The sequence below is a fragment of the Lingula anatina genome, chromosome 2 (assembly GCF_051362555.1).
Source record: "Lingula anatina isolate TDL-2025a chromosome 2, LinAna3.0, whole genome shotgun sequence".
Classification (NCBI taxonomy): domain Eukaryota; kingdom Metazoa; phylum Brachiopoda; class Lingulata; order Lingulida; family Lingulidae; genus Lingula; species Lingula anatina.
The window spans coordinates 21013528-21039413 of record NC_141768.1 but is presented as its reverse complement, the minus strand read 5'-3'; the positions used below and the strand labels follow the sequence as shown (position 1 = coordinate 21039413).

General features: G+C 34.0%; 1 protein-coding gene across 5 annotated transcripts in view; it reads left to right on the top strand.

The window, feature by feature from the left end:
- Positions 1–25886, top strand: part of LOC106156052 (ras guanyl-releasing protein 3) — a 58955-nt gene that overhangs the window by 24107 nt on the left and 8962 nt on the right. Inside the window, exons 1-11 of one of the 5 annotated variants that reach the window (XM_013531143.2) lie at positions 186–479; positions 3390–4359; positions 16015–16182; positions 19419–19524; positions 21473–21586; positions 21903–22040; positions 22678–22831; positions 23222–23395; positions 23953–24069; positions 24882–24979; positions 25647–25830. In XM_013531143.2, coding sequence (XP_013386597.2) covers positions 3762–4359; positions 16015–16182; positions 19419–19524; positions 21473–21586; positions 21903–22040; positions 22678–22831; positions 23222–23395; positions 23953–24069; positions 24882–24979; positions 25647–25830 — 1851 coding nt within the window. In that variant the 5' untranslated portion in view covers positions 186–479; positions 3390–3761. Of the gene's footprint in view, positions 1–185; positions 480–3389; positions 4360–9969; positions 10246–12141; positions 12695–14136; positions 14619–16014; positions 16183–19418; positions 19525–21472; positions 21587–21902; positions 22041–22677; positions 22832–23221; positions 23396–23952; positions 24070–24881; positions 24980–25646; positions 25831–25886 lie in introns of those variants that run through there. The other 4 variants (XM_013531147.2, XM_013531142.2, XM_087003036.1 and 1 more) reach the window with 4 other exon arrangements.

The following is a 25886-nucleotide window of genomic DNA, read 5'->3' as shown; positions in this document are numbered from 1 at the left end:
TTATAACATATGGATGTGGTAGAGTGCCTGATGAGACTTAACCCGCAGGTTTGTTGAAATGTTACAAACTTTGTTGATAAAAATTTTCAATAAAATATTTAGTTCAATGTGACTAAGGTAAAGCAATAGGATTTCCGGCAATGTGTATTCTTATCCCATGATAGGTTTATTTGTTCTGTGTCCTAGAACAAACATGGAGGCACTGGACTGAACATGTAATAGATTAACGTGCAAAAACAGAGCTAAAATCAATGAATATTAGAGTAGCAGTCTGTGTATAGTTGTAGGTAAATGAAATGGAAGTAATTGTGCTAGATTAGTGGCAGCAGCTTGCTTTGTCTGAAGGATGCCAGATATTAATTGGACTAAGCAATTTGTAGTTTGAACATAGGAGAAAGAAGAGGTTAGGACAAGCTAAATGGCCAACTGTCAGTTATTTCTTGGAATAAGGTTGATTAGGAAGACAAAAACTGGATCAGGTAGTTATCATTATAGAAGACTTATGCAGAGCACAACAGCATGGTGGTAAATGTCTCTCTGAGTACAGATCAAAGCATATAGCCCATATATTGGCTTTGTAGAAAAGAGTATTAGACAACATGCATGTAGTTAAGAATTCTTTGTTACTGTGTTTGTGATTCGCGAAGAAAGCAGTATTGTTTAAAGACACAGGTGGGTAGTAATGACATCAGGGAAGGTATCATATTTATTCAGGGGCGGATCCAGAGTTATTTTCTGACAGTCTTCAAAATTATCTTTGTTGATCCATCCTCCATTTTTTGACCGTCTTCCGACAGAAATAATTAGATACCCGTCAATGTAAACTTGAAAATCTGACCGTCTTCCGGAAGACCCAGAAGACCCCCTAAATCCGCCCCTGATATTTATCTCATTCCAGCCAGAATCAGTTTCATTTGTAATTGAAACACGAAGTTAGGACTTTACTCTAGTGGAGCCATGCACTGCTTGCTGGAGTGCTCATTTTTTTTTTGCTGGAAATTCTCATTGTAAGATAATATGTTTGTTGCATGGGTATTATGCTCTCTGGGTTGAAAGCATGTAATCTCTGTAACATTGCCAAGTCCCAAGAGACAGCTCTGTAGCATATTATGTACGCTGATGATCTTTTCTGTCCTGTATTTCAATTGATCACCAGTCGTGGCTATACAGGCAAATGACCAATAATAATAGCAGAGAATTGGAGAAACCATTATATGTCAGTTTTAGGCCAAGATACACTTTTTTTGTGTTCAGTTACATTACCTGTTTAAATTGTTTTATAAAGTGAAAAATTGTGAATGGATAAGATGAAAAAGATTTGAAAAAATGGAGATCTTAGAATGTTTAAGGTATTTTTGCAGTTCAGCTAAAAATAAACAAAACGAAGGTAATGTTAGGAATTAAACCCGAGTGGAGTAGTTCTGTTATCAGATATGTAATTTAGCTTCTTTTTCATCTACGTGTATCATTAGATAAACCTACCAAGATCAAGAAAATATATAAAAGATATAAGTAATATTTAAAATCACTCCCTGTATAAAACATGGATGAGAAGATTGTACAATATGGCTAAAATATGATTGATTCTCTTTTACGGTCCCAGCAGGGAACAAAATCTCCAGAGGCAATTTATTTAATTAGACTACCATACATTCACTAGTTAACAAATATTAGAATTAATTCCTGAAAAATCAATGACAACCCCTAATGGGTTAATTTAATGGGGAATGACGAGAAATTCTAGGAGTTGATGGCTATATAACAGGGGTATTTTAAACAAAAAATTAAAAAAAAAAAAGAAATAATTTCAGCGAAGGCCAATAAATATGGATAAAGTGATGTGGAAATTGACTTGAGATGGTGTTGGTTACTTTTGGCTTTAGTCAAACAACTGATATTTCAACAAAGCGCAGATTATTGGGCAGAAATGGCAAGATATAAGCTGTTTATGGAGTGCAAATAAGAAATATTGAAGAATGAATTTAAACTTACTTGTACACAAGGAAATGGGAAGTTCTTTGTGCAGCAGCTTTGGAGTTGTTCATCAATATAGCACACAATCAACCTAGCTCATGATATGCAATCTCTGTCTTAAACTAAAAGATGATGGCATAGCTGATACCAATCTAGAAGACATTCTCAGTATAGTATTTGACTTAAGAAAACTTAAAAATTAGATATTTATATCAACTGAAAGGTATAGTGTGTATACCAATATTTTTCTTTTGATTTCGTCACTAAAATGAAAAAAAAAAGAAAAAATGAAAAATTTCCATTTTGTTTCTTCAAATACATGCTCGATTATATTTTATTGTGGTTATATTTTATAAATTAATGCATTGGAATACATGCATAATGACCTGGAAAAAAGATAGCACGCACATGCTGGCTGGGTATTTCAACTCCTTTTAGGATAAAGTGAAGGTTTACGAGACAACTGCATTGACCTGAAATGCATTTTATTATATTGTTTTCCTCAGTACTGGCTATATGAGTGCTTTGCAGTAAAATGTGGGTTCACAAATTCATGGAGACCAGGAGTATATGCAGAGAGGGATCGGATACAAGGCTTCATATGATTTGATGCATGATTTAAACAGATATAAACCAAACTGCAATATTGCATGATTGACCTGGATTGTAATTGAGCTGCAGGCCTCAATTGAGTCGAGATTTTCTCGTGGCAGTTCTCAGAATTGGTAGCACAGGGCCGGGGTTTCTGATTTCTGCCTGTCATGTCTGAAGATCATGAGAGTTAGAAAGTTAGAAAATAAGGTTTTTATTTTCTGAAGGAGTATTGTATTCAGGTTATTTAGCTATATTCATAACTGAGACTCCTTATGATACATTGGGCATTTTGCTGAATTTTATTTCAGCATCATACAATGTGTATCACATTCTAATTTTTAATTCATTATCGTATTTTGAATTCACATACAGATATGCTGAAACATTTTATCCCTTTTTGGTATTTATGTGCCCATGCATGCACATATGGACAATTAAATGACCAGGCAAGAATGTGTGCATGCATGCATTTACACTAGAACATGTGCATATATGCAGTTTTAAAAAGTCTTTTTATAAATTTTAATATCTTTGTGAACATTGAATATTCTGAAGGGCAATTTATCTCATCTTGCAGTTTTTTTTTTGACAAATCTTATAATATCACATATTTCAGTGTATGTTTTCTCAAATAAAAGGGAACTTCTTGGAGAAGATGTATTTGCATTGCAAAGAATAATTTATCTGAGATTTATTTGTTTTCCAGCACCCTAGTGTCAGGAGCAGGTCATAAACCACTTGCCTTTACACAGGCCTAAGGAATTTTTATTATCTATTTCTCATATTGAACCACTTAAATTGATCTATATTCTCTCTTACAGGGTGTATGCGCAGGCTCAAGTATGAAGTTAGTCTATAGAACAGCTGCAAGTACCTGAACTCGAGTTAGGATGACAACTAAATAGGACAGGGGACAGCTCACGACTGGAGTCCACCATCTGCTGATTATACCTTTTGTAAAAAAGGCTACGATTTGGATACTTTGGTCAATAAAACTATGTGTGTAATTGCATAGAAGTCAATGCGAGACATGGCTACCTACTTGTTAAATTACTTAGCCATCAGCAAGCTTAAGCAACACTTGCCAAGTGGAATGGTTGGGTGCAAATTGATTGAGTACTCCAGCGGGACAATGTTGGAAAGGGACCCGAGTTTTCTCCTTCATTCTCAGAAAAGTACTCTTGTGCAGAGGTATGTCATCTAACATGGAGTCAAAAGAGAAAACACCAAAGGAAAGTGGGAGAGTTAAGATGGATAAAAAGGCACACCCTCATGTTGATACCTTGTCAAGTGTGGTAGATTCAAAGGAAAAATCACCAAAGGAAGGTAAAGGAATAGTGGATAAAAAAGGTTCAAAACCACCATCCTTATCATCGTTGACAATTAAACAAAATGGAGTTAATTCGCCTTCTAGCCCAGCCAGCAAATCCCCATCCGCTGGATCGAGTCAAAGTGGAAGCAGGTCACCATCACCGTTTGGACAGCGCCCAAGATCTCCATTGTTTTTTGGACACAGTACATCAAAATTGACTTCTTCACCAGCTAACAGTACTCCTTCTCACGTTCCTTCCAAGTCCCCCAGTAGTGTTTCTGTTGATGGTGGTCATAAAACACATTTTCCGTGGACCAAGTCTTCTTCTTCAGATGGGCCCTCACAAAGCCCAGATCCCGATGCTGTGGCACCTTTTTCTAGGGACACTGCTAGTGCCAGTGAGATTCTTACTGTCAGTAAAGAAAAGGGGGGAAAGAGAGAAGCGCGGAAAAAGCCAGAAATCAGAATACAATTAACAGGTAAGTGAACTTTTTCAATTGTAATTTTTATGTAGTGTCACAGGGTTTCAATTTTTACAGGTTTTTAAGTCCCTGGTGCACTCTCTGGAACCCCTCTTCCACCCTGTCTTCTAAGGCAGTGACTTGCAAATGATGTGATTTTTTTTATTTATCACTGGGGAACTGAAATGGCCTGATGGTCAGAACCTGGAAGAATCCTTTGTATCACTTATAGTATGTATGTATACTGAATTTTTAAAATTATATATTAAGCTTATCTTAAAGTTATTTTTGAGATCCAAAGGAATTAAGAGCAACTCTAATCCCCCTTGAGATCCTGTCTGAAACAAATTTATCCTATGAATTCATTACATTCTGTTGGTTGTAGACAAGTCATCAATACAAATTGTCTAGAAATGGACTCCTCTTGACGCAAGCACTACAGTCTGACCTTTCACAGTGACGTATATTTCTGATTTGTCAGCATTCTTTTTGTGTCAGTAAATCTTTGCTTTTCACAGAGAAATTCAATAGAAGGACTAAAATTAGCAAAGTAAATAGCACGCACTACATAATTGAGGCTTCTATTACCAAAGCAAAGACTGATTTCTTTAAATCATATGCAAAATTAATTTTTTACCATGCCCTTCACATGTTACTCTAGGTAAATGGTGGTTTGATAGCTAAGTGTGGGAGAAAAAGTATAAATATAGAATAAATGAAGCAGCTCATATGGCAGAATTATTTGAACATGATTGTGCTTCATAATAATGTGGAGAAGGAGAGCGAGAAAGATAGTGAGAGTGACAGGAGGAGAAAAAATCTAGAAGGAGGAAATAATATGATAACACTTCAGCCATGGTGTAATGAATACTGGACATCCTTTAACCATCTCTTTGTAAAATAATTAATTAAAACACTAAGTTTAATTGATTTTTATTGTAAGCTTATTAGACTGCTGACAAAGGGCATCATTTTGTTTATTATGGGAAGAAGACCTTGTCTTATTCTTGAGCCTCAAGTGCCTAGATGTTGATTAAAAAGTAAATTTCTACTGATTGGTTTAACAGCAAATTTCTTATCAGGTTTCCAATGTTTGGAAACTGTGCTTCAGTTATTACATTACGCTGCTGTGTCTAACATTGTTATATAATAGAACTAATTATCTAAGCAGCATAAATACATTTTTTTCATTTTAATTCCCACCAGAATTAAATATCATCTGCCAAGGCAAAAAGAAATAATGATTGAATTTTATGTATTTTTTTGAAATCACATTTGTTTTACCAGTTGCTGCATGTGCAGTGGAAATCAGCTGAGATAGCTTAAAGCAAGGCTGTCAACTATAGTACAAGACTAGAAAATGTGCGAGAATCTGTATGATGCATAGCAAACTGTCTTAGAAAGCAATACGTACAAAAGTAAAACACAAAACATACAGGGAATACAATACTAGTAACTTGGTGCAAAAGACTGAAATTAGACCAAACCAGCAAAATATGTGGATAAATTCTGTCAGCTTTTACTGATTGCCACATGGCACTGACCTGTCTGTCATTATTTCTGTCCCCACTCTCTTCCAAGTCTGGCAAAATACCACTTGATTTTTTTTACGATAAGTTGTGAGGCTTTGGTGTTTCTTGGATGATTCCCATTGTAAACAGGTTAGTGCAACAAACTATAATGTGGTTTGTTTCATCTTGAGAGATCTTCTGTAGAAGATAACCTAAGTGACTTATGGAGATCCCTGTCAGCCTGAAATGTCAGAAAGATAGTAATTGGACATGAAAAATATATTTGTTTCCATGACAATTATAAGAACTGCCCATCCTTTTTCATTGTGTGAGTTTTGTGTGGTTTGTGCTGAGTTAAACTTTTCCCTAGGTTTGGCAGGGCAGACCGGTACCTTCATGATTCCTGACATTTTTTATATGTATACATGTCTGTGTAAACTTAAAGTTCTTTGTTGTAGAAGTACTGTATTTAGTTTGTCTTTTATCTGAGATGAGTTGGGCTGCTATTTATTATTGTTGATGTCTCTACCACTTTCTCTTTACTATCCATGTACATTTTCACTAAAAACTTCTTTTTGGTTGTGATGTGTTTTTTCATGCAATGATACATCAGATTTTTTTACCTGAAGCTAGATCACTGCTGAGGTCTAATTCATGTTATATGTTGTGAAATTTAGATTATATACATATGAAAGTTTTTGTTTTTTTAAGGTAAGAAAAAAGTGGGAAATATAATAGATGTATACAAAAGAAAATGATATATATACAATAAAAATACATTTATTGGATTTTTAGATGAAAAGTCAAGGTTCAGAATCTACGGTGGTTTGGGTAATATTGCAGATATTATGTTCATAGCATTATCAGGTATTGAAGAACACATGAAAGGAAGTCATGCAGGCATCTATAAACCAGACTTTGTCTCACATAATATCAATTACCTCAGGAAATTTGGGATGTTTCATGCTTTATTTCTTGTCTTTACAAGTTAGTAATGGTATTGTATCTGAAGATGGGGAAATTGTACACAAAATGTATACCTTTCATAATGCAAAATAGAAGTAATTGATTTGATCCATTTAACTCATTGAAAATATTTTGACATGAAGTGGAGATAGTTTAAAAGACATGAGAAATAATTTGATAATACCTGCAGTCTTTTGTCAACAGAGACAAGTAAGCATATGTGATTAAAAATTCCTCCTCAATATTGCATTATAACGTCTAACCCTGTTACCAGTTACTTTTTCAAACTCATTATTATTAACTCTTTCTGCTGTTTTTCCCCTCTCAAATAATGGTCTATCATTAAAAATTCATCAAAATTTGTGATGATCCTTTTAGCAGTCTTGTCAGTAACAATGAAACAGATGCCAATAAAAAAAACAACTTTCTCCTTGGTGGAGATAAACAACACCACCAGCACATAGATTTCTGAAAGGCATTTTTTGGTCACACTGTGTAGATTTTGGTATCCCGAGTTGTGGAATCCCTGTTCATCCACTCACTCTGCTGACTGCATAACTCAAGCAAATTTGTACTGGGTGGGTGCAATCAGGAAGATTGCTTTAGTTCCTAGATTTATAGATAAATCTAAAAAATGTTTTTAGTCAATGTTGTGAAAAGGCTAAAAATGGTGAGTGTTTGTAGTTCATACACTGGCTATGAAGCTCCCAGTCTCCAATAGCTCTTTGAAGCATTCAATAAATGCAGGTGATATATATATATATATATATATATATATATATATATATATATATATATATATATATATATATATATATATATATATATATATATTGGATAACAACTGTACTGAGTTTAAACGGATACTGGAAATTCAACCGTAGAAGTATGCCGATGGTGGAGAGAGAAGTTTCCTCTAAGGTTCAGAGGGATAGCCTCTGACTGGGTTAGAAATCTGGGAGGTACACTGGTACTAGCAGTTAATAATACTGCTTCAGCCAAGTTGGCGTGCCTGGATATTGATTAATATTTGAAATTGACATTTATCTGTTTGGTAATGTGAGCAAGCTGTGAGGGTACTGGGAATATGTAGATTGGATGGTTTGCTGTTTTTGTTCCATGAGAGAATCACACTTTTGGAAGGACAAAAAATGATGTCATTTTGAGAACTGAAGTCATGACATTCACGTAAAACTACCCTGAGCTTTAGATCATTGGGGATTTTTCAGATATAGTGGGCAACGGTCCACTTTGAACCTTTCAGCTTAAGCCCACCTGCTTTCAAAATACCATGTCAATCACAAATATTCTTTCTGTTTTCTATATATGTGGCTAAGCATCATTTGCTAGATAAATGCACTTGAAAAAGAGTTGCAACCCTATTCATTGGTAACATGCACTGATTGCTTGTCTGAATAACTTTTTGTTCACATTTGTTTAGTTTTATTATTTAAAAGTGTTATTATTATCATTATTTAGATATATGTGAACTATGAATTTCGATATATTTAATTCTATCTAACGTGAAATTTGGTGAATTTGAGGAGAATTTGTTAGATAAGTACAATTGCATTACTTTCTCTGTTGTTTATTCTCTCTCTCTCTCTGTGTGTGTGTGTGTGTGTGTGTGTGAAAAATACAAATGAGAAATCCTATTGTGTTAGGTGACATTTATAAAATGTACATTAAACATTTTTAGTGTAACCAATGGAAACCGGTTATATATAGATGTAGCTTACATCATCAGCCATTAGATAATGTGCTTAAACCATTAAAACCATCAAAGACAATGTGATTCTTTTGCAGCATTGATTTGGTACATAAAGTCTGGAGTCACTCTGACAAATAAAAAGGCACTTGTTGACAAGACAAATGGTGTTGGACTCAGAAGTTCAGGTTAATTCACCAAAACTAGATATATATATATGAACTTGGATCAGACAGGTGAAATCATTGTTTCATATTGTAAAAAAAATTTTTCTTTGTTGAAACAGTAGTCAGGAAAAATGTTAGATATACAGACAAGCTTGGGTATTTTAAGTTACATTAATTTCAGTAGGTAAGTGAATGTAATTAATATTAGCTAAAAGGTATATCACAAAGCAATGCAAAACAAAAATTGCAAACAAAAAAAATTGATAAATGAAATAATGTAGATTTTGATTAAAAGAATAAAGATAATAAAAAATAGTAGTATCATTGGACATTTGATAAACTATGTGAGTGCTAGGCTCATTGATTTGTATTCAACATGAGATTTGAACATAGAACTGGATTAATGCTTAGAAATAATGCATCAAGTACCACCTTAGAGAGTGTGAATTGGATGGTGTAATGACTACAGATCATGCATGTCTTGTCTCATGTAAAGCCAACACCCTCCGAGAGGGGGAGGGGGGTGGGGTGATTACAGACTACCCATTTTGGTCAAAAGTACACTAAGGAACATTGGTCTCTGTAATGCGTCTCTTTTCGGCTTAGCTGCACAATTCACCAGCCCATTTCTCCAATCATAAGTTTGGTCCATCACTAATAACCAATCAAAGCCTTCTTCTGCAACATTACCAACATGTAATTATTTTTCAATGGTGTTATGGTGCAATTTAGAACTGTGTCATAAGATTTATCTACCCATGATATACTGGAATCCAGAAAAGAAGTCTTTTGACTGATTTTAATGAAGCAGTAATAAGGGTTTTCATATTTTATTCCAAAAACTGAATGATATACACTGACAGTTTGGAGTCCTGTTCAATACAGGTTAATTGGCATTAAAATTCAAAATAGATACATTCAATTATTTTGACTGCTTTATGTAATTATGTATTATATATATATAATTAAGTATATATTTTGTTGTCTATTTTATTTTACAAAACTAATTTAAGTGTACAAGATTTTTGCCATCGAAGACTAAAAATGATTAATAATAACAATAAAAAAATAATAATTTATTGTCACATACATTAAAGTATTTAAGTAGTCGACTTGATGACATAGGCATAATAGACTATTTGCTGGGTGACCAGGGTCACCCATGATTGACTTCACTTTCTTGAGCACTTGTCTCATATACAAACATTCAGTTGATGGCAATTCCCTACCTAAAATGCGACTGGCAGTTTAACAATACAATCGAGGCAATTCTTGTCCTCTGCTGTAGCACTACCGTACCAGACGGTGAAAGAGAGGGTCAGTGCACTCTGAATCACTGACCGGTAAAATTTTGCCAGCAGTTCTCGTTTAACTAGTGCATAAAGACCAATTGTAGATATTGCACAAAACATCAGAGAGCTCATCAGCACATGATTTCAACAGTCTAGGTGTGATCTCATCCAGTCCTGCCACTTTCTTTACTCTAGATCTAGTAAGACGAATGGTTCCTGTCTGGCAACAAGTTGTTTACGTACTGTGGAACAAAATCAGGGTTTGTTGTTCGGATATGATGTAACAGTTTTAATTGGAATGCATAATTCTTCCCAGAATTTTTTGTAACTCATTGTCACTTCAACATATTCATCAAGATCAGACAAATACGGAGAAATTAGTCCCAATCAGTACACGCAAAACAGTCGTGAAGTCGTTCTTTAGCTCAACTGATGAATTACTCTATGTACCAGTTTTTCACATTTCAGCTGATATTTGTATGCTAGGATGAGATGGATCGTGTTGTGGTCCGGCTTATCTAATAGTGGTTGTTTTAGTGATTTATAAGCGCCCCTGATTGTTGTGTAACAGTGGTCCAATATTGTATCTTTCCTGGTATAACACGATGCTTGTTGAAAATACTTGGGTAAACCATTTTTCAGATTTGCGTTTGTGTGATTGAAATCCCTGGCTACAATAGACGTTGTGCCTGGGCTTGCATTTTCATAGTCTGTGTTAGCTGTCTGATGGCCGACTTGGCATCCACTTCGAGTAGAATATATACAACTGTAAAAATGACTGATGTGAACTCCTGTGGCAAGTAGAACGGCCAGCACTTAATAACTATAAAGTCTCTAGTTCCTTGGTACAAGACCTGGATAGTACCTTTACATCTTTGATCAAAAGACACACCCCACCACTGCGCTCTTTGTCCACAGTGTGGAGTAATTGGGTGGATCTGTATAGAGAGAATCCCAGGATTTGACTTTGAAGGGCCAAATCTAGTAAAGGTTATTAAGCCACGTTTCTGTGATAAAGCAGGCTGAACAATCTCTGTAATCTCGATTGGTACTGATGAGACTGTGAAGCTCATCGACCTTGTGGTGCAACGAACGGGCATTTATGAGAAATATGCACTGCAGCAGTGATTGATTTCTGCGGCTACACAGCCTGACTATAGCCCCATCTCATTTACCTCGCTTCCGTCCCTTCCACCATGTATTTGAATCTTCATACTCGGCACCCTCAACCTGATTTAGTATTCTTATCATGTCACAGCTCCCATCAATATGAGTATTTCTGATCCCTATAGCAACCCCTCTCTTGAATAAGTTATGTATCCAAAAGTAAGGATAAAGATTGGCAGTAAAATAACAAGGATTACTACAGCACGACAGATCATGTCGCCATAGTACGGTGCCATCTTGACTTATATTCATTGAATGATTCATTTATGTGTTGGAAAATTGTTGATATTTCTTTCAATGTAATACTTTGGCCTGGGATATAACATAAACCCTAGAATATATTTCAGTTATTTTTCAAAAGAAAAAAAGAATACCCATGATATTTATAAGGAGTGAATTCTATTCAGCATAAAAGAAATGTTTGTTCTGTATGTTGGATATGGTAAAGATGGGAGAGGGACTGTCATCATGACTTATGGTAAATAAAATGTACAAATTTAACATCTCTGCATATTTGTATCATATATAATTCCCCTGCCCCAAAGTCTATCAAAATGAAAATGTGCAATTGTTTTGTTATAATTTTATTTTCTCTTTTGAAAGACTTGTTTTAAACTTCATGCAGCTGATTGGACACTGATGGTAAAGGGACTCTTTCCCCTTCTCTCAGTGTTTTCACTGTAAAACTCCCAGGAACTATAAGACCCTGGTCCCACTAGGCAATTTACTGGGTTTTAGTTAGAAAGAAGTAATCCTGTTAGATCTGATTAAAATGCTGGGATGCTGCCTTGGAGGGTCATTAGTACATGCAAGAAACTGTCATCCTTTTGTTCGGAATAATTCCAAAATGGATACGAAGTCTATAGCATTTGAAGCTCAAACTCATTATATACATTAGGCATTGATTGCCACAGCTAGACTGCAACTTCACAATAAATCTTGAGCATATTTTATTTGCTGAATGCTAACTATTGTGGGGCCACCTGAAGATGATGGTGGCATTATGCTTTGCAGGCAATCCTGATGAGGGCCTTGACAGCCAGGTCAAATTTAGATGCTGGCAGCATTATAAAGTCCTTCAGTGCAGCAGTAGTCAGGCAAGAAGAATTGTTGCTAGATCATAGAAAGGGCTATTATTTCCAGGGATGGGGTCTATGTGATTTTATCATACTATACATCTCGACATGTGGCTTGAACTTTCTTGTGTAAAGATACATTTAAGTGAAGGGTCTACTGAAAGCCAGCAATTCTTGGTGGAGCACTTCTCTGGATCTGAAACTAATGATTTTTGTCATCTGTCCTTGGATAGAGAGGATGAGCAGCATGGACCTTCTCTTGATAGGCTTGCAAGCTGAATTTCTCGTGTTTGCCAGTTTTACAAAGGACAATGAATACTGACTGCAGATTCTGTTATCAGATTTGGAGAAACATTTGGAATGAAGTTTTGGGAGATTGTAAAGAAAATTGAAGCAAAGGGAACGGTTGATGAACTAAAGAGTTGTAAAAGCAGAAGCAGAAGGATTACAATTTTGCATCACTTTGGTAAAACACCATTATTTATTGCTACTCTTAGGTTTTTTAAATGATATATAAACAAATTTCATTAAATTGTCATTCTTACATATATAATTTCAGTTGATAGTTTATTGCAAATCACATATAGACTGATAAACTTCATCTTAGATATGAAATGTCTGACTGGATTGTATTGTGCTTTGATTATTTCTGATCATTTTGCTATAAAGCATAAGTGTTTCAGCAGTGGGTCATGTCATGTCTGCTATATAATGATGATGATGATGAATATAAAAGAAAGTCAGGACTGAATATTAACTTGATCAGTGATCTGTTAAATATGGTTATACATATATAAGTCAAATTCTGGAACTTCGCAAAAATTTCAACCACAAACTGATGTTGCAGTCTCGCCCATGGCATTTCTCTAAGTAATGCTGAACTTGCTGATATTGTGAAAAGAAAATTTTTTTTTTAATTTGTGTGCTTCTGCTCACAATTCAGAATAAATAAAATATCTATCTATATCTGTCCAATGACCTGGATGGAATGATCACCTTATTTAGTGTCATTTAAGGTGTAGTCACAATTTTGGTTTGTTGTTGAATTTTTACCACCTAAGCTCCTGAATTTGATTTATGTAGAATTATTATTCTTATTCTACTGGATGACCGAAAAAAAAAATTGCTTGTATGCCTTTTATTTGTTTATTAGAGATGATTGAAATGATAGATTTTTAGAGTTTTAAATTTAAAATATTGCAATTGAATGAAATAAGATAGTTAGAGTGGATAAGATATTTATTTGATACTTCGAGAGCCTCAGTCAACACATTAGTCCTTGATTCTGTAATTTGAATAAAAAAGATATCCAACATTTCAGTGTGCATGCATGGAGTCTTTTATTGAGACTAGATGCCCTAGATAAACGAGGAAATTGGGACACAATGAATATCATGAATATGATATCATGGGAAATGACAAAAACTCATTACATGTTTAAGCCACATTGGAACAGGATTTTGCATTAACTTTCTGTTTTCTAGTAAAAATAATGAAATAATGCACAAATGCTGCATGTAGTGGTGTTGAATCTAAATTTTCTTCAAAAGCTAGGTGTATAACCAACTAGATTCTTTTACGTGGTTACAATAGTTTATTGTCATAAGCTGAACAATAGATAGTGTTTACAGGTTCGTGGCTGAAGCTCAACTGGTTTAGATAGAACCAAATGACAGAATGTTTCAGAAATTGCTGCATATGTAATATAGTGGTAATACATTGCTGATCAATTCCACACAAAAGTAAGGAACCTTTTTTACAAATGCTTATCATTTTCAACAATTTATCACTATTTTTTATGTATCTATGTATTACCATTTTCAATTTACCTATTTTCAATTACTCATTCAGTTAATTTTTGTGTGGGAATTATATATGTATATATTTTTAATTTCCTTTGTAATTAGTTTATTTCTGGATACTACTATTGTTGTTTAGCTACACTGTATTCTATTTTTTACTTTTCTTTTGCAGTAAAAAGCATTAAGCAGAAAAAAGTTGGAAACAAATCAGATGTCTTACAGGTTTCTTTAAATACTGCACTGTGCCTCAGACATCAAAGCCCCATGTCATTTTATGCTATTAGAACCCAAGATATTCTGGGTTTGCTTCGATTTTGGTGTGGACTTTTTGTCTAATAATACATTTTGACCTATTTCTGTTCTGTTATGGACTATGTCTGAACAGGCCTTAGGGCTTGTGTAAACATTTGCCCCAATTTTGTTCTCATCATCATGCATGGTTAACTATGGTGTCTTGGCATTCTCAGAAAAATCAGACAGCTTTATTTTTTCTGTGAACCATTACCTGGTAAGGGGATTGCTGTACAAGGTCTAATGAAGGAGGTCAAAGTGCTACTCCTATGTCAGGAAAGGCTAATGGGAAGGCAGGTAAAATGCTGTTCAGTATTGCTGTATGGAGCTGGCAAGATAGTTTGTATGTGGTGCATTTGGTTAGCTATACTCTGGACTGGGGCAGGTACTAGCAGGTACTTTATTTTTAGACAAATTTTCCTGAAATTTTGAGTTATTTTTAAGCCATAAAATCTGGTATTTGAAGTCAAAGTAAACTTAGGTATAGTAATCTTTGTTTTCAAGTCATCAACAATATTCAAGATATCTTAACAACTTTTTAGATATTACCAACTGTCTGCCTATAGACCTAAAAAAACATGTTACTACACTGTAAATTTTATACCTCTTTTAACAGTTAACGATTATCTGCATTCTGTTTTTTTTCCCTCTGAATCAGTAAAATTCAAATTTTGAGTACAGTACTTATTTATTCACTTGAAAAGGAAATCTAATGACTAACATAATAAGGGTTTATGTCCTTTATTTTTTTTAATGTTGTTTTAACACCTAAGGTCATAGCCTTTATAAAATATGCTTGTACTAATAAACATCATCATCATTATTATTATTAGGTGTGAGGAATAAGTAAAGGTTACATGGAATGATACAAGATACATATGAACTTTTTCCTTAGAGGGGATGGAAAATTAAATCTGTAGAAAATTCACTATAATTAGATTTTGATCCTGATGTTGAAATTCTGCATACCACTTTAAAAAGCAATATGGAAGTAACACATAAAACACTGTGAATTTTTACTGTTGTGCAAATGATAATAGAAAACAACCAGAAAAAAATGTCCGTGGATACATTTTGTCAACTTTTATTTTTGCCACACCACAATTGCTAGTCTGCCATTTTTCCTTACCCCTCTCATACCCAAATTCCACAAAGTAAAGAAAATTTGTGTTATCTCAGGTGATCTCCTTTGGATAGTGAAAACATCTTTTGTCTTGGTTTTGTGTTGAACTGAATATGGCTTTGTACTTTTTTAGAGCATTTACAACTCAGGTAATACCACACTGTCACAGTTGTTTTGAAATACAAAAGTGATATACTGCTTCATAATGTAATTGCAATTTTTTTGTCACATTCACAATGGAACCCTTATGTAGGTATGAAGCCTTGATACCCTGGATGTAAATTATTAACTTATAATGTGGTTCCTGCAGCAGGCATTTTCCAATACTTTGCATTGTGGAAATGAGGAAAAGTGTTAGTTGTTCAATATTCTGAGCAGGATGCGTTATGATTTCAAATAAAGATCATTGCATGTTTGTGTTTTAATCCGTTTTCATTTCTGCCTAGCATTGTGTTGAACGGTTTGATTTTTACGTGACTGCGTTTTTTTTTTCAAAACCTCCAATGAGTTCAGAAAGAAGTCAGTAGAGCTGTTATACAATTTGGTTTAAATTTGATATGTATTTTTCAGAACCTCCAATGAGTCCTAAAAGAGGTCAAGAGATGTTCGATAATCGCGTGAACCAAATGCGCCTCAGTTGCTTGGAGGATGACCGTCCAGCCACTCCTGTCTCTCCAGGTATTGGGATTCGAACAGCGACCATCCAACAACTAGTGGAAGCAACAGTTGATTCATTTGGTAAGTAATAAGGGAGCATGTATCTGTGCCAGGGTGCCACCTTCCAAACATTCAATATATTTGTATTTTATACATGTATTTACGGAGGTTACATTTTCAGATTTGCATTTTTTTTTTGTTAATGGATGAGATACATCAAAAAAGTTTTTTTTTTTACAATCTTTGTTAAAATTTCCTGTATAAGATATATTCAGGAAGGAAAGAAGTTATTGCAATTTCAACAATATTCTCGAAATTTTATTTAGTGCTTTTCTCTGCACTCTTGAAATGCTCTCCAAGTTAAGTATTGATTTTTTTGTTTTGTGTTGTCTTTCTGTTATTGATAACAGTATTAATAATAGATCTACACGTTTTATAAACTATTGTGACAACATCCTTTTCAAACTGGGTCATGGTAATTGTCTTAGCTATAGTTAACCATGATTACTAGAATATGGGATACTGCAACCATGTAGTAATTGGTGGAAGTCACAGTTGATTCATTTTGTAAGTGATAGGTGATGTCATATTTCACATAATAATGATCCATGCTTAAATAATTGCCCTTGTTTTTTAGAGCAGTCCCCCTCCCATACCCTGAAAACAAGAAGAAGCCCCCAATTTAACTGTTACACGTAGCATGTTGCTAGATTAATGCAGTAATATAGTACACTTGATTTTGGAATGTTAAAAAAAATAAAAATAAATAAAAAACCCATCATTAAATTGAAGCCTTGTATAAGTAAGTTTGATAAAAATACAGTATATATAGTTAGTATTTATCAGTATGCATATTCATTGAAAGACTCATATAGCATCCATCATTAATAATAGAGTTGGTGCTTTAATTGTCAAGTGAAATTAAGGTTTCAATATAATGTCTCGTATTCTGATCAATTAGCCATGATATTGCTGGTCATATAAAAAACACAGATTATCATGACATGGCATGGCATCATAACTGACAGCTATAATTAAAATGTGGTAAATTAAATATTTTTGAAAATAAATTATTCGTCCAGTGCAAATAGCAAAAAATGGATTAAATGCATATACTTACAGCTTGAATTGTGTTTGGTTGGGGAGAGGAAGGGCAGAATAGATATAAATATATAAATAGTCTGCTATGTAGGTGCTTGTTACTCTGTGAAATAAGGTCAGGGCTGTATAATCCCCTGAATTGGAGACATAAACTTTTGCAATTTTGAACATTTTGAAGTTTATAGGACACATAACCCCTGATGTCCTTTAATGGTATTTTTTCCCTGTGACAGCGAGGGGCAGTGTTTGATAACACTGAAGAACTTTTGAATTGATTTTTTTTGCCTACAAAATTCAGTACATGTTAAAGTTGAATAATTTGGCCTTTAAGTGCACCAAGGGTGTATGATTTCTATGCAAAATAAAAAAATTGACACTGTTTAATGTAAATTATGAACCAGTTACACATCCCATACCATAGACAAAGTGAATTATGCCCATCATTAGTCTGAAGGTTGGTGTTTTGCAGAAATTGATTTTAACATTGGCAAAATTTGATCAGTGTTAAGCTAAACACTTAAGACAAGGTTACTTAGTTCTTCTTTCAAACTATATTTATTTAATGGACATTTCTGATCAGAACCTGTCATACAGGCTCGGCCTCAAGGCTGACAATCTTGAGATCCCAAAGTCAATTTTGAAAGAAAATCACCCATTTTCTATAATGAATTTGCCTTTCAATAAAAATACCTGTTCGTCTTCCGAAAGAGCCTTAACACAATAAAAATCTTCTGCTGGGTTTATTACCTGGACTCATGATTGAAAGTACACTACAGCTAGGGCTTTAAGACGATTCTATGAAAAAAAATCTTCAGTTGCAATTATGAAAATAAACACATAGAATACCCCTGGAAATGAGCAGTGTTAGTTGGCCTAGAAGCCAATTGCAAAACATGTTCAGGGTCAAAGACCTGGAGAAATCTGCTTCGTTCCATCATTAGGCATCAATTACTCTGGATCAAATAGACTCTCTCTGCAGCTGGCAAGAAAGTGCAGTGAATAAACTGGTAGCCCAGGCACTTATAATACGTAATTCCTTGGAATGTCCCAGAAATGAAGCAAATTGGGCTAATAGTGGTGGTATAATTTCTTACATTAGTGTTCCAGATTAGGTGAAAAAATTCCAGAACTGAAGCAAATTGGGCTAATAGTGGTAGTATAATGATGTCTTACATAAGTGTTCCAGATTCGGTGAAAAAATCATTGATGTTCCAAGTTTTTTTATGTGTTAAGAAGGCTTTGACAGATCTTTTTGGACTAATTCAGCTGTCACGAATTTATTGGTTATGTGCAACATGTTTTAGCACGTTTGACTCAGTCTGAAACGTATCTGGTAATTTTTTTTAACTGTCTTGAACAAAAGAAATTGATTCACTTTATGTGGGATTTTAAAACTGAATGCTAAAAAGTGAATGCATAGATTTCTAAGAAGTGTATTGCTTTGGCAAAATAAGATAATATTATGCAAATTGTACATATATGTTGCTAATATTATGAAGCAACTGCATGGTGTCTTGCAGTCTCCTTTATTCAGGTTATCTTCACTACTCATTGTGCATTATTTAATTCCCTTAATAAAAAAAGAAAAACCTAGTAGTTTATGTTACAACTTGAATTCCTTTTTTACTCTGTTTCACACCATCTGTGTTTTACTGTCTTTGTCTGCCATTGGGAATGATCAGACTCATTCACACAGAGAATAGTTTGATATCACAAGATGACCATAGTTTATTGGGCTTTATGCTCTTGTAAGGGGGGTGGGGGTGGTTTTGCATTACAACTAGTAGTAAGCCCAAATTTGGTCTAAACTTTGAGACCATACATTTGGTCTTTTCTAGTTCAAGATGCATCCACAGAAGTGACCACTTGAACAAATCAAGAATTGGTCTGAAACATCATGCAGTCATGCCTTTCTTGTAATAAAACAGGACGCAATGTTGCTTTTGATTGGCCTAATAACGTACTACTGATTTCTCTTGGGTCAAAAGAGACCAGAATTTTCACCAATTTTTTGGCTGTAGTGTGTTCTCCCACAAAACGGGCCCCTGGTTTACTTGTCACAATTTGATTATCTATTGGGTGATGTCAGTTAGTCAAGTGGAGGTCAAGTTAGTCCTGATGTATACATGCCTTTAGTTTTGATTTAACTGGCAGCCCCCCACACCTTGCTGACCCTCGCATATTGATTTTTCATTTTCTTGCTGGTTTTCTTGCAGATGAAAATGGCGCAGTAATAGACAGTACAGACTTCCCCAGAGTCCTGTTCCTTATGCATAGATGGTTCATCTCATCTGAAGAGTTAGCTCAGAAGTTGATAGAAGTATATCCTTGATTCTAGAAGTGACATATTGTGAAATAACAAGGAATGGAAGATGGAAGCTACCAAGCACAAAATTAAGGAATCAGGGGAAATTGTAGCAATTTTAATTTGCTTCTTGTGGTTTGCAAAAATATTTGAAAACCCTAATGAAATGAAAATCTTCTTAGTAATTTCTGAATTTGATTCACTTAAATTATCATGTAGAGATAGCATAATTTAAGAACTAGTTATTATTAGAGATTATAAAATCCCACTCTTAATAACTCCATACCCCAAATTACTGTTGGATTTTTACTAAATAAATAAACTCTAGGGTAATGACTCGATCTTTCAAATGAGCAAAAATTACCAAAATTTCAGATACATAATTTTGTAATTTAAAAAAAATTCTATTTAGCATTTGAGGTGCTTTTACTGCATAGAAAAGAACTATAGAGTAGCCTGCTTTTTAATTTAATTTTTTTTTAGCTAACACTCAATAGGAATGTTCTTATTTTAAGAAATCTTGACCAATTACAGTACATCTTTCCCCATTGAAAAGATAAAGTAATTCCCGTATATGCTTTTGGATAGGAAAGGCATTCTTCTGTATTGCACAGTGTCATTTTAAAGTTTGTAACTGACTACTGCTGTTGTTGGTATTCACCTCAGAATATACAGTAAAATTAGACAAACTTTGTCTTGATGGGCTGAAATGGAGCAATGTTCTCATTAGTAGCATTCCCAGAAGCAGAAGTCCTTTATCATGCTTGTAATAGGTTAGCACACAACTGAGGTTCAAGAGAAGCAAAGATTGGCTGATGATGGTCCCAAAGGGATGTGTTTGGGGAAGAAATTCTTTCCCAGTTTGATTAGAAATGACTGGTATTTGTTTCAGTTCTCAGAAAGAATCCAAGCAGTTTTTTTAATTTGTTTTTTTTTTCTTTTGTTGGTATTTGTTTTTCAAAAACAAACCACTTAAGCTGCTGGTTTTTGTTGTTAATATTATTTTAGTAACTCTGGTCTGAAACATTTGCTTGGCCACGAAAAAAAATTAAACCTTTGGGTAATGATAACTGCACTAAACATATATGTAGATGGCTGATAGCCATTGAAAGCCAATTTAAGGTGTTCATGGAGAAGCCTTTACAAAGAAATCAATACAATCAAGTCCCAAGAAAAATGTTTTGTAGCATAATCAGTGTGAAGGCCTGCATTCCAATACATTTACTTCTCCTTTCTAGACAGCTGCATTCTACTTCACATTCGTGATTTGTGAAGCAACAGCAAATGTGTGAAGATTGCAAAATGCAGTCCTTTGATTAGATAATTTGGTTTTGTTCCTTATGATTGGAACAGACTTAAAAGAATATGTCCGTTATTGCTCTAGATTTCTTCTTATCAAGATGTGTGTTATCTACTATTGATGCATTATGCATAGGAAAGGAATAATGTGAGAAGAAATAGTCCCACTGAAGGTTGGGTCAGTCAAAGAAAAGATAATGAGCTTTCATTAATCACCCATGGCGTGCATTTCTATCGACTGAAGAGTAGTTCACTGAAAAGATCTAAGAGTAGACTTAATATATTGAATTGTGTTTCATATGGAAAAAATATTCAAGAAGATGCTTTGCAGAGAATTGCATTTGGTGTGAAAAATGTGAACGCATTTCTCATTAAAGATTGAAAATGGTACAACACGTAAAAGATCTAATGACTTTGAAGAAAAAATTGATAACCCTTGATGGTATGTAATGGAATCTAAAAAGAATTAAAGAATTAATTGTTTACCCAAAATATTTAACCTTGAAAACAATAATTTGTGAAAAAAAAGTTTTAAAAGATTGCTTTTTGAACATAAATTGCTGAATATACCTCTATTAACCAAAAAAATTCTAAACATTTTTTGCTCTAACTCCAATAAGAGTTGCCTGTGTTAACAAAAAACATGTTTTCCTTAACTGTTAACACTTATCAGAGCTGTGATAGCTATGTGATATGTGAGCAGACATGTCAGCACACGAGTTCCGAGGGAAATAAGTGCCGACGGAATCAGTTCAAGGCCAGGGTATGCCATGCTGTCAGGTAGGCATGCATATGAACACACATGCACACACACGTGTAGTCCGTGTGCATCTTAAGTTTAGGTTCACTGAACATCATTTAGTTAAAGTCTGTGCTTGTAAGGTCAAAAATGTAAAGTTAGTTAGTACAAACTAAGTACTTAAATAAGTATGTACGTAAGTGAATGTAAGCAATCACTGACTACTATGAGGCCATGTAGATCTAATCTACACTTTGAAGGCTCTTTTTTCATTTTATTCCATTTAAGAAAATGATTAACTTCTCAATATGAACCATTGTGAATATTGAAAAATGATTCCTATGTTGACCTTTTCAGGTATTGGATCAATAATTTTCCAGTCCACTTTGATCCCAGGGGGGACACCAAGCTCGCAGCAGTGGTCCACAACTTTGAAAAGGTTATACAGGCAGAAGGAAACAATAAGTTAAAAGCATTAGTTGACATATCAAAAGTGTAAGTAGTTGTGGGGTTAGGTCATGATGACAAGATTGTCCAGGAGCCCATTCCACACAAGAGCTTAATTTAACCTTAGGCAAGAACTTTTAAAAGTCTTAACTTTTTGAGTAAAATTTTAGTCTATTTTGAGCCAAGGTAATTATTAGTACCCCAATTAATAAACATTAGATCCTTTTATAAGAAGAAATATATGACTTACTCTATATTTGTTAACCACTATAAATTTAGTCTGAAATGAAGTGGAACAAATTTTAGGACTAAAAGTTCAGAGCAATTTTCAGCTAGGCGAAAGTTCTTTTGTGAAACTGGCCCCAGAAATGCACTTGAACAATGGTATATGAGACATTGGATGACTGCAAATATTCTAAGTTATAAAAAGGGACTGATGCAATACATAATATATGTATATTGTGATATACATGAACATACCTAATGATTGCAAATATTCCTATTTTAAATTGTATTTCTATTGTTATATCCAAATATGCAGGTCACTTTCACCTACAGAAACTTTCATTGGATACATACCACATGCACACATATAAGCATGCACCTACAAACACACTTACTATGACCACGTTGGGAGTTCTCACTAGATGTTAATTCTGATTTTTTTATTTATATTTTTTATCAGGCCATCCTATGACTGGATGAGAATTATCTCTGTGCGAAACCCCAGCACGCGCTCACATTCCAGAAAAGTCTCTCTCGTTTTCCAACACCTCCAGCCCAATGAATTAGCCGAGCAGTTGACTTTCTTAGAATATAAAGCATTTAGAAGAATCACAGTAAGTTGCTGATTTCCCTGGTTCATAGCTTTATCTTTTATTTATTTATTAGTCTTTCCTTTTTGTTCTCCTTCAATGGTACTTATTGGTACTATTAAGTACCATGTGATTTGGGTTATTTATCAATTTAAGTCAGCATATTCTTTTTATTTTATGCTCAGCTATACCTACTTTTAAATGCTAATCTTTGGAGTAAGTATCAGAGATTGATAAGTAATGGAATTTAAGGTTCATGGAAGAAATGATAAATTGCAAAGCCATGTTTACATGTGCCTTAGATTGGCAAATCTCAAATATCCATGAATAAAAAATTATGAATAAAAAACTGTTGCTCAGATGAAATAATTCAATCAAAACTGAAAATTGAATGTGCTAACTGGTTATTTTCAGTTCACAGATTTTAAAAACTATGCAGTCCAGGCGTCTCTGAAAGACAATCCAAAGCTAGAGAGGTCTATTGCTCTCTTCAATGGGTTATCTCAATGGGTTCAATGTATGGTTCTCAGTAAAACCACTCCAGAACAGAGGGGGCATGTGATACAGAAGTATGTCAATGTAGCCAGGGTGAGTTGGGTTTCTGAGTTATGTATTTAGAAATAGTGAAAAAGTGTATCAGTTAATGTGGTTGAAGTGTGTAGTGAAATTTACATCAGAGCAGAAGGCTTTGAAAAAGAAATATTTGTATATAGACAGAACAGAACAATTTTGTTTCAAAATCTTTTAGAATATACTGGAGACATGATAAAGAAATCCATTTTTGTGCTTTTTTATTTTATTATTTTTTACTTTGATTGATATGACTGAATGTAAAATGCGAAGAGAAATAATTTGCAAACTGAAAGTTAGTAATCAGTGTGCCATCTGCGTTTTTGTATGAATTAAAAAGTACTTTGTGTGTCTGTGTGTTTGGGATAAATTGCAGCGCAGACATATATGTTATATATAATGTTATTTTTGTTAGAAAGAGTAACTATACTATAAGCATTATCTTTAAAAGATGCAAGAAAAGAAAGAAAACTGAACTAGTAAGTGTACAATGTCATGGACAAACAGATGTAAATGTTACCTTTTTTAATCTAATTTTATTTATTTATACATGTTTTATAATTGTGTTATTTCAGAGATTAAGAGAGTTGCAGAACTTCAATACATTAATGGCTGTTGTAGGTGGTCTCACCCACAGTGCTCTGGCAAGGCTCTCCAAGACCAATGCTTGCTTGATACCAGAAACTCAAAAGGTACGTCATGCATGTTGTACTAATGGGATGATTGGGTATATTTGTGCTTTACATCTACAATGTGAAGCATGACGCTGACAAAATAAGAATGGCTTTATAGAAAAGCAAGGTCATTTCTGCTTGTATTGCTTCACGTTTGGTCTGTTAGATTGACACTGGCAAAGAATTTTTTTTTATTATTTATGATTTATTCTGAGTGATATAAGATTTCTAGCACATATGCATGTCTTGTGTCTTGCACTATTCCAAGGCAAACAAGACAAATAAAGCTTAAAAAACATTTCAGCTTGTATTTTTTTCAAAATGAGTCATATTTAACTTTATGATAAATGACTCGGCACAAATTCAACCTTAAGAAAAAAATCAAATATTTTTAAATCAGCTTCTTGGCAGGTCACCATTAGGAAATATTTGAAATTGTCTTATATTAATTTTGTAACATTAGATATAATTTAATCTCCTCCAAGAAGGTTATGTCTTTGCCTTTGTTCATAAGTAATCAGTTGAACTCATAGTTAAGGATGGATTTTGATGATTTTTTTTCAGGATAGGTCATAAATGGGCTAACTGGGAATTGATTAGATTTTGGAAGTAATCCATTTATTAGTTTATTGATGAAATAATGAATAATAATGATAATGGAGCTATCATGGTGAAGGCCTGCACTAGCTGAGTACTATTCTAGATTGTTTTTATTGTTTTTAGATTAAACAAATGATCTATAAAACTTGAGGCTTGAATTAAAAAAAATGTTGAAAGACTGTACTTATAAATTTTTAAGTTCACTGATTAATATTTTTTTCCATTTTCAGCTTTTAGGAGACTACACAGATTTACTGTCCTCCAGTAATAATTTCAGTAACTACAGGAAAACCCTTTATCAATGTAAAGGATTTAGAATACCCATATTGTAAGTTTTAGTTATTTCTCTCACAGAGTAGATAAATGTATTTCCCATCTAGAGCTTAAATGCCCAAAGAAGATTTTCCTCCATATCAGCATGTTTATTGTCCTTTTCCATAGACATTCACAATGTACATATCCACTGAAGGCATACAGTGTATATAAGACCATCATAAAAAATTAATTTTCCTGGAAAATACAGCACTTTCCCCTTTATCACAAAGGTATAGCATATCCAAAGATGTTGAAAAAATCATGATAGAATAAACTGTTTTTGAGCTCTAAATTTCTAATTACCAGTCTCTGTTATCATTAAGAAAGTTTCTGAAAAACTAGAAATTCAGAACTTAAAAAGGGTTTATGATTCTTAATTCTGTGAAGGGCTTTGGCCAGGCTATACATTTGAGAAAAGGGATTGAAATCTCAAGGAAAATTGATTTTGCTCTATAGAGGTCTAATGCTTGCTGTGTCATTTTAAATGCTACATAGAACTTCTTAGGCTCTGAACCTCCTCTTATTTATAAACTAATGTGATATTTGCTGAACTATCACTTGGAGAGTATTATCTTTTTGACAACAAGTAACATTATTTACAAAAAAAAAAAAAAAAAAATCTGCACTTCTCAGAAACTATCCTCATTTCCTGAGAGGTAATGTTTTACTTTGAAATCCAGGGGTGTTCACTTGAAGGATCTCATTTCACTAAATACCGCAGTCCCAGACCGAGTTGACAACCTCATTAACTTCCGCAAAATGGCTCAGCTGGCGGCCATCTTCTCCGAGTTGACATATCTCCAAAGTATGCAGCAACAACAACTGCCTTTTGATACCAACTTAGATTTGGCTAACATGCTCCGGGTAGGTGAACATTGCCATTTACAAGTTGCCATCAGGATTTCTATTAACTATTGTGA